The sequence below is a fragment of the Protobothrops mucrosquamatus genome, unplaced genomic scaffold, assembly GCF_001527695.2.
Source record: "Protobothrops mucrosquamatus isolate PMUCROS unplaced genomic scaffold, P.Mucros_1.0 scaffold_3, whole genome shotgun sequence".
Lineage (NCBI taxonomy): Eukaryota > Metazoa > Chordata > Lepidosauria > Squamata > Viperidae > Protobothrops > Protobothrops mucrosquamatus.
In genome coordinates this window covers 92481-102878 of record NW_015386079.1, presented here as the reverse complement: position 1 = coordinate 102878, position 10398 = coordinate 92481, and the positions used below count along the sequence as shown (strand labels likewise).

The window sequence follows — 10398 nt, the reverse complement described above, 5'->3', positions numbered from 1 at the left end:
GGACGGGTTGAGCCTGAGTCTGTTCCTCCCCATCCAGACCCTCACGGCCTCCAGACACCGGGTCATCACGTCAAGGGCATCGTTGGGGTCGCCCGGGGTGGATATGTACAGCTGAGTGTCGTCAGCGTACTGATGGAAATCCACCCCAAAGCCACGAATGATCTCCCCCAGCAGCTTCACATAAATATTGAACAGAAGTCTAGAAAACTAAGACAGCAATAGGACAGATCTTAACTGGGGAATGCTACGGGTACAGAATCAACTAGAAAGAGATTTAACTTTATAATAGTCCTGATGAGTAATGGAAATGTCTGGGTCAGAAGCAGAAATGGGTTGCCACACCGTGCTAACCCATAATGTGATTTGTTGGTTGGATGGTTGGTTGGTTGGTTGGTTTGGTTGATTGGTTGGTTGGATTAAGATACTGTAAGAACTCATTATTTGGTTTTATAAACCATAGTGCATGCCTTATATATTCAATCTGCTGTGATTTATTTGGTAAATCATGATTAAAGTGGTTTAGCACAACAACAGACTGAGGCTGGTGGTACAGATAGTCTTCACTTAACAACCATTCATTAAGTGACTGTTTGAAGAAGTTACAGCAGCACTGAACAAATGGTAGTTATGCCAGGTCCCCTAAGTTAGGGCTGTTGCAGCACTCCTGCAATCATGTGAACAAAATTCAGAACTTTGACAGCCCGCCTGCACATATGACTTCAGGAGCACTTCAACTCCCCCCACCCAGCCATTTCCCCCCTACACACACCCTGTCTCTGTCTTTTTGGCCATCTGCCACCTTGAATGTTTGTCATTTGTTTGAAAAAAGTCCCCTGTCAGGACTAGAGCCATCTGTATCTTTCATTAAAACTTTATTGGAGAGGGGCCAGCCTATCAGTTTCAAGCCTGAAACTCATGCAACTAGCATTGATTTTGGCAGCAAGAAAACAATCTTCCTATTTTCTTTCCTATTTGTTGAGACAAAGTATACTGACCAGGATGTTTTAATTGGGGCGAGGGAAATTTCCAGCTCAATTTCCTATTTGGAATGAAACTGTATGTGATGATAGCACCCAAGAGGTTTTCAACATATATCTGCCCTAATCACATGGACAGCCAGAAGGGCCACAACAATCGAGCAAATTCTTTCCCTGTGTCACAGTTGGCTCACACCCTAGGTTATTTTCCCCAACTGCGTTTCAGTTCTAAAAATCATCTTTCCTGGTAGGAAAGTTGCTGAGAATAGTATGTAGGTAGAAAATGTGGCCCAAAATTGGTGGGGATTCAGCATTGTTCTCTTTTTTGTGTGTTCCTCCTACAATTTAAAATGAAACTCTGGTAAAGTTTACATGTGATGGGTAACTCCCTATTTAGAGACGTGTTTTCAGATCTGACATTATCACAGCTGTAAAGGTTGGCAGCTGAATTAAAGCAGTCATTGGTTGGGTTCCTACATAATCTCAATGTTTTGGGTGAAGCCAGCAAGTGTGGTTTATAAACCATGATTTAGAGCTTAGCATACTGTATGAATTCTCTTGGCTTAATTTACAGTTGTGATAAAATTTAGTGAGTAGAGAAGCTCATTGGATAACATCAGCAACAACATTAGAGAAATATACATAGACAATAAATAATTCCTTGGCATTTGCCCTTAATATTGAGAAAGTCTGCTTAATAGTCAAAGCTTTACCATTTGGTCTAGTTCTGGAGAAATTACTGTATACTGAGAAATATAAGTGAAGAGTCATCATTGCGACTTTAGCATAAAAGAAAACCTTACAGAGAACATCTGTATATGCTTCACAGCTAACAAAGAGCCAGGATTGGTAGGAGAGACCACAGTTATATGTGAAACTCATCAAAAGACCTCTTTTGCATTACCTCAGATAATTTTCTGCCACACTATGAGGGTTTTCTATTCTGTTTGGATTCAGAGTGCTTTCAAAAGGGCAAAAGAAAATCTGAATACTCATACCAGCAAGATTTAATACTGGCAGAGGAACAGTTTAACAATATTCACTATTAATGATTTGCTCAGAATCTGCTACTGAGTCAGTTGCTTTACTTTACTGTCTTCTTATTAACTAATCTGGTTGGCCAGAAATTAAAATGACTCACCTTTTACTTTCAAGTTTTTCAGTGAAGATTTCCAGGAATGTTGCCTAGTTCTGGTCAATCACTGTAGTTATTAGATGGTTTGAGGCTTAGCGTTTATTTATCCAAATGTAGAAAGATGCCTAGACACTAAGAGCAGCAGCTGATTCCTCATCTATAGCTTTCCTCAACCCATATATTTGCTGTAAGAGAGGCTAAGCAGCATAGGAACATAGGGGAAGATACAGTGCTTTCGTGCTTCTAGCACAACTCATTTGGCCTATTTTTTGCTGTTTAGTAGACAAAGCTGGTCCACTTCAAAGCTGTACCTCCATTCTTAAAGAAGAGAAGACTTATGGATTCTCCAGCTTTTGGGTATGATTTCTGTTCTAGCAAGAAAGTTGAAATTGTGCACTATCATGCCACTATCAATTACCTCAGTCAAACAATTCCTTTGCACCTAAAAGGACTTTGAGAATATAGTATTAACTTACATCAATAGAACACCCAAGGAGAGAACCTTTCTGAAGAGCTTTCTGAATTATTTTGAACAGGTTTGGTGGTGCTTTCTGCAGCTCATACCACTCTGCAATTCCACCAGTGAAGTCTTCAAAGCCCTCAGTAGTGCTTCCCCCTGAAAGACCTTCATAGGAACCATTCACCCTGTGAAAGATACAACCCAAACTTTTAATATTTAATAACTTTGTCTTTGAAATCGATTCTTAACAGAGATGGAACTCCATTCTTAGATATCTACACTGTCTCTTTTTTTCATTCATGAGAAATCAAACATCAACATTTGATAAAGTAGATCACAACCTACTCCTTGGTAGGTTAGAAAAAGGTGGAATAGACAACATCACCACCAGATGGATCTGTAGTGGCTGGCAAACTGTACTCAACGAGTAGTCCTCAATGGCACCACATCCACATGGAGAGAAGTAAGCAGTGGGGTACCACAAGGTTCCGTCTTAGGCCCAGTACTCTTAAATATCTTCATCAATGACTTAGATGAGGGAATTGAAGGGGAACTCATCAAATTTGTAGATGACACCAAACTGGCAGGAGTAGCCAACACCCCAGAAGACAAACTCAGGACCCAAAAAGATCTTGACAAGCTTGAACAATGGGCCCTATCCAACAAAATGAGTTTCAATGTGGAGAAAAGCGAAGTTTTACATTTAGGCAGGAAAAATCAAAGGTACAAGTACAGATTGGGTGAGACCTGGCTCAAAAACAAGTAAGTGCGAGAGGGACCTTGCAGTCCTAGTGGACGATCACTTGACTATGAGCCAGAAGTGTGCAACAGCAACCAAAAAAGCTAATACAATCCTGGGTTGTATAAACAGAAGTAAAGAATCAAGATTAAGCGAAGTATTAGTACCGCTTTATAAATTCCTAGTAAGACCACACCTGGAATACTGCAGCCAATTTTGGTCACCATATCACAAAAAAGATGTTGAGAGTTTGGGAAAAATTCAGAGAAGAGCAACTAAGATGATCAAAGGCCTGGAGACTAAAACATATGAAGAACGGCTGCAGGACTTGGGTTTGGCTAGTCTAAAGAAAAGAAGAAATAGGGGAGACATGATAGGAGTATTCCAGTATTTGAGGGGCTCCACAAAGAAGAGGGGGTCATGTTATTCACCAAAGCACCAGAGGGAAGGACGAGAAACAATGGTTGGAAACTGATCAAGGAGAAAAGCAACCTGGAATTAAGGAGAAATTTCCTGACAGTGAGGACAATTAACCAGTGGAACAACCTGCCTCCAGAAATCGTGGGCGCTCCAACACTGGAGATTTTTAAGAAGAGACTGGACAGCCATTTGTCTGAAATGTTATAGGGTTTCCTGCTTGAGCAGAGGGCTGGACTAGAAGACCAAGGTCCAAGGTCCCTTCCAGCTCTATTCTATTCATGTGACTCTATCACAAAGAGTTATTTCTCCCTTGGCCTGTTATCCACCATTATGCCGTATTAAACTTTGTATATAGTTTATGCATATGTAAACTATGCCCTGATGTTATCGGTATGGCTTTATGTTACTCTTGTTTTGGCTCCAAACAAATGTCATGGGTTGTGAAAGTTAGAAATGAATGTTTTATGAGGAATATGGGCAAAGCTTAACTAAAGAAGCTTTCCCCCGAAGTACAATATGGAATATGGATGCTCAAATCAGTATTTTTTCTACTTGGCATAATATTAATCAATATTAAATCACAAAGCTGTTCTGTTCAGTGCCTCCAAAATTATGCAGGTTTTTTTTTCAAACATGTTTTTATAATTTTCCTAAACATAAGCCCTTTAAAATTATTTCTGAGCTGATAATTGTCTTACAAATGATAGAGAAGAGGGAACCATATTTTGGTTCAAATATTAATCCAGAAAATACAAATTAACAGGGAGATAATTGTTTTTCTTTCTTTCTTTCTTTCTTTCTTTCTCTTTCCTTCCTTCCTTCCTTCCTTCCTTCCTTCCTTCCTTCCTTCCTTCCTTCCTAGCTCACAGATACAAAGAAGCAAAATACAAAATAAAATTATCCAACTTAATCCTCTTCCTGCAGGTATTATTTAAAAACAAACAAACAGAAAAACACATTTTGGAAAAGGATTGCCCCCATATTGCATTTAATTTTCTTTCTTTTATCCAGCCATGCTTACCTACCTGTATCTATAAGTCAAGGGAAAAGATTAATGGATATTGAATACATTGCTTTTATTACTATCTTAAAAATGTGCTATTAAAATGTACTATCAGTATTATTCATAGGATATTTGCAAAATGTTAGTAGGAAAAGCAATTGAAAGTTACTAAAACATTAAAGATATGGGAGAGGAGAAATTAGAAATACAATGGTGTGTGCAAGGATTATGAACTCTGTTTAGTAGTTCTGTTAGAACAAATTTCTAGTCTCTGAATTCTTTCATTTTAAGCTTGTTCTTTTCAGCCAAGTTCAAGCTACCAGACTTGGGGTTCAGAGTCATAAACCTGTCCACAATATCATACTATAGCTTTGTGTTTCACTTATGGGAAACAAATCTAGTATAAAATAAGAGAAGATTTCTGAAGTTGGCATAAAGCAGCAGAATGTTCTTAATCTTTACTTACTTGGCATAGGCCTTCTCCAGTAGAGCACTCCAGAATTCATTTCTCTCTGCTGAGTGAACAAAAAGTAATTCTCCATCTTTGGTCGGCAATCGATCATCAACAACAACATCTGTCCACTCTCCATACTGCCAGAACTGAAAGGAGAAAGAAAACAATCCAGTCAAAGCCCAATGACATGTCGATATCGGTACGAGAAGATCCAGTTGTTACGACCAACCTTTAAAACCTCCGACCCTTCTAACGGAACCGTTTCTTGTACCAAAATAAGTTCTTGTTAACTTTATATATTGATGTCTTGACAGACACCTCGACCTTTTCTGATGTTCGTAGTAGATCAATTCGGCAAGTACTCTACTCTGACAGGTACGAAAAGAATTAACCTCCAGATGGAGAACCCACATCATCTCGTAACTATTCTACTGTTGACAGATTTTACCACATATGATTTCTTTATGCTTGCTGTTCCTATTATTACCATGTACTGTATATACTAAGATAATGATTTTTGTATCGAATCTAAATGAATTTCATTTATGTTACATTACTCTAAAACTTCAAACCAGTGTTGCTGATCAACAACATGGCACCAGATCATGTCATTAGCCTTGACTAAATATCTATACATATTTATTATGCTAGTTCTATTTAGGTTACATTTTGCAAAACACTATATTGATGTATATTTTTCCAACATTTTTTAGAATTTTACCCTCCCCTTTCACCTTGTGTCTTCAACATTTCCAGAAAATTTATATTTCATCAGTATCTGTAAGTGGAGAATTACTTGAAAAGCACTGCTAAGAAAGTGCCATGAAAGCACCATGGCCTTCCTGGGGACAAATTATATCTAGAAAGACCCCTTCTGTTCTTCCAGCAAACATTGCCCCAGTGAGACAGCAGAAAAGCAGACTCCTTGATACCTGGAAGTGGAAGATTCCTGCATATTTGTCTTGGAAACTTTGATTACTGGGAACCACCCGAGTCAAAATTTCTTCATTCAAGGTGAGAGAAGCAATGGCTGCTAGAAGCCAACAGTCTCCTGAAAAACCAAAATAAAATCAAATGTTAGTTATTTAAAGGCAGAGAACAAAAATTAACAAATTGGTCCCACTGACCAATCCAGAGCAATCATTTTATTAGGATAAGAAGAAACCAGAATAGAATCTATTGGTTGATTTGCAGATCAACAGGGTGTGACATCAACTGCCCAAATTGTACAGCAGAAATATACAATCTGGGATGATTCTGAACAGATTTTTGTTCAGAGGAAAAAGGAAGCCCCATTCAGTTCTGGTCAAAACAAATAATGCTTCCGTTCTACGTCTTTTGCCTTTGGCTTCACTGGTATACATTGGGGTTTCCAGACGACTCTTGTTCTATCAATGCCAGATAAAGACTGCCACTGCTATGCATGTGAGAACAATCACGATATCCAAAATATGCTCTACCAGCATTGAATAGGAAAAGCTTCAGAAATATCCCCCAAAGTATTGAAAACAGCAGATACCGCACTCCCACCCACACTCCTAGAATTACCTATCAGGGATTGTGCAGGCAACAACAGTTTCAAAGAGAACCAAAACCTCATAGCTAAACCAGCAACATTCTAGTTCCGCATCCCATTCAATGCAATTCTGCTTTCATCTTACGCATGCCACTTAAGCATGCCACTCCTACACATGCGTTCGTCTCCCGTAAGAATTTTTGGGACTGGACAGTTCATTTTGCCTTCTTCAGCTCAACAAGTCACACATAATAGGCTTCTTTGATTTTATGTTTAATGCAAGCTGATCGTCATGGCAGGCACTGAATGTTGGTTGTGCTTCAGAGGTTGGAACAGTCTGTATCCAGAGATAAACAAATAACAATATTGATTCAATTTCGCAACATTTTCCTCTTGTAAAGACATCTTTAAGAATAACTAACAATTTTGCCTAGAATAACAATGTTCAAGTTCCAGTTGGGATAGCATTTTGCCTCACACTTGGGGCACAGGCAATAAGCAATGAGTTAAAGTGAATATAATATTACTGTGGGATCATAGAATAAATCAATTCATTGTTTTTACATAAGCACAAATGTCCTTATTAAAATTTGGACATGTTATGCAAAGAGCCTGAGAAAGGTGTAAACAGAAAAACTAAATAGAAAAAGAGGGTAATGTAGGAGAAGGACTGGCAGAACCTGGGAGTGGAGTCAAAAGAGGAATTGGCTTAGATTAGAATCTCTGTGTAGACACAAACAGACTAAGTCCAACCCCCCTTGAATTCCATTAACTCTTATCTAGTCCCAAAATAGTGAGTAGATCCCTGGGCATAGACATGAGCAATAAATCAATTTAATTGGAACTTCATGTGCAGTCCTGGTCTTTTATGCCTAACAGATAACCAGCAATAAGATAGATGGATATAATTACAACTGGAATGAGTTCACAGTTAGAAGATGTAAAGGACTAGGCTGGGGGCTGATCATCTTGGAGAAAGTATATCTAAGTGGTTGCTAAGAGTCAACATTGACTTGATGGCACATAATTAATCAACTGTACTTTAATATAGGGTCTGTTTTCAAAAACATTTCATATAAGTTTCATCTCCTTGCTCACATTTGATGATGATGATGTTATTCATTCAGTTGAGTTTGACTCCTGGCAATTCTATGGGCCAGGTCTCTCCACATCTTCTGCTCTTGCACTATTTCATTGAGTTTTTCTATACTCTGCCTTTTGTCAGCTTTGATAGTGTCCAGCCGTGTTCTATGTTGGCCTGGTTTCCTTTTACCACTAACTTTTCCAAACATAATTGCTTTCTCCAGTGAATTCCCCGTATTACATAGCCAAAGTAAGTGAGACACAGTTTTGTGATTTTGCCTTCTAGTGTTATGCACTCCAATACTTGCTTGTTAGTCACTGCTCACACATTTAGCTGTAGGAAATCAAGACTTGATTCCAGAAACAGGAGGGAACAGTATACCTAAAGTGACATCCTGAATCTATCACCATGGAGAACAGCCACTTAAAACAAAGCTGTGGGGTCAGGGAATTAAATGTCCTCAATTGGATTTACACCTTACTAGAATCCCAGAACTAGAGATAGTAGCAAGACCAAATGAGGACCAAATGAGAAGCAGCATCACACAATTGTTAGCTCACAAGCTCCAATAGCTGGCTAACTCAAAATCCAAGAATGATACAGATTTCAGAAAGGTATCTTTAATACTAGCCAGGGATGAAAACAACCTTGATGATTGTTCAAGATTTGGTAGGTTCCCAGGCAAGCAAGACAATTAAGGCAGAGGCTCTTTGAAACATTTTCTTCCTGTTGCCTCACCTCCTAAACCCACTGAAATCCTCCTTCATCTGATTCCCAGTCTCTCACAGTAGCAAAAACTTCCTATTGCTTAGCTCTCCTTAAAAAGAGAAATAAGAATCAGCTTGTGTTCTGGCTCAGGATCCTGCTGATTCTCCAGGAACATTTGGAGAATAAGGGAGCTAAATAAATGGCTAAGTTGCTGCCAGTATGTTGTTGGTGCAATATTTCTATTTATCCATAGCCCCTTGTGTTCTCATTTGATTTCTTGCCTGGGAAACTCTTGATTTGGATTAGCATAATTTATCTTAGATGTGCTTCTGCTTTGTCTTCCTGTGCCTTGCCTTATGATCAGCTATTCAGTTTCTCTGGGAAGATATAACAGGGAATTTGGCCAAAATGTTCAGAGATATTTGGAAATGGGAAATACTTGAACACATTAACTCAATAATATAGATTATTAGTACTATTTATTTATTTGGCTTCTCTGCTGCTGCAATCAAATGACATTTGTATTAATATTTTTTGGCAAGGTCCATATATTTCTCATATGAAATATAAAAAGAAACAAAAGATAAAGGTAAATTAACCTAATTTATTTATTTATTTATTATTTTCTCTTATGATATTTCTTTGAAAAAGAACTAGGCCTTTTAGTCCATCTACAAGATTCTTTTCCCAACCATTATCGTAGCAACAATCACTCTAAAGCAGTGTTTCTCAACCTTGACAATTTTAAGGCATGTGGACTTCAACTCCCAGAATTCCACAGACAGCAATTTGAAGTCCACATGCCTTAAAATTGTCAAGGTTGAAAAACACTGCTCTAAAGCAATGGGTTGTATCTCCCAGGCTGCTATAATATCACATGAATCAAGGTTGAATGTCCAGGTAAGCTAGTGTAGATAATCAAAACAACCTTATAGGTCTGGAGAGACAGAGTCCCAGTGAGATTAACCAGTAGCTTTTGAGCTTTTCCAATGTAGAAGAAGCATCTTCTCACCTACAATTCAGCTTTGTTAAACTCTTCTTGACATTAGAAAAAAGGTAAAGGTTTCCAGTCATGTCCAACTCTAGGGTGAGGTGCTCATTTCCATTTCTTGGCCAAGGGAGACAGTGTTGGCCGAAGACATCTTCTGTGGTCAAGTGACCAGAATGGCTAGACACCAAAGGTGCACGGAATACTAATACCTTCCCACCAAAGCAGTTCCTATTAATCTACTTGCATTTCCATGCTTTTGAACTGCTAGGTGGGTAGGAGCTGGGGCAGGAGTGGGAGCTCACCCTGTCACATGGTGCTCGGGTCTTGAACTTGGACTGTCAGCTTTCCAGTTGTCAATTTCAGTGTCTTTAATTGCTGAGCCATCACGCCTCCTACATTACCACAATCTTGACGTTAAAAAGAAAAAGAAAGATTGCCTGTGATAGGATTGGCATAATATTTGCCATTTTTGAGTTGTGGGTCAGCAGAGTTCTGGTTCCTCTGGATTAAAGGCCTCCTGAGTCCTCCACTGATATTCCATACCACCAGAACAAACTGGTGAACTCTGGTGGTAGACCTTAACTTTCCAAAGAGCTCTCTCTCTCTGTATTCAGTGGTGAGATTCAGCCGGTTTGCACCACTTCGGCAGAACCGGTAGCTAATGTTTTGTTGCCCAGGCCCAGAATGGACTTTCGGAAGCGGCATCCACACAGAGAACCGGTTGTTCACATATTTGAATCCTACCACTGTCTGTATCTCTCTCTATCTGCAAAGAGGAACTTCTCAAAACCTTAGTCTCCTCCCACTTTGCCTCCCATAGGATTGCTATCTTAAAGCCCAGTCCTACCTGTAGCATTAAAGGGGAGAGCACTGAAGCCTAAAGAAATATGCTATCTGGGTACAGTGGAGCT

General features: G+C 39.0%; 1 protein-coding gene across 1 annotated transcript in view; it reads right to left on the bottom strand.

Annotated features, from left to right (window-relative positions):
* Positions 1–10398, bottom strand: part of CAPN2 (calpain 2) — a 52210-nt gene that overhangs the window by 20463 nt on the left and 21349 nt on the right. Inside the window, exons 3-5 of the mRNA XM_015817017.1 lie at positions 6121–6239; positions 5201–5334; positions 2589–2757 (exon numbers count right to left, since the gene is read on the bottom strand). Of these exons, the coding sequence (XP_015672503.1) occupies positions 2589–2757; positions 5201–5334; positions 6121–6239 (422 nt within the window). The remainder of the gene's footprint in view (positions 1–2588; positions 2758–5200; positions 5335–6120; positions 6240–10398) is intronic.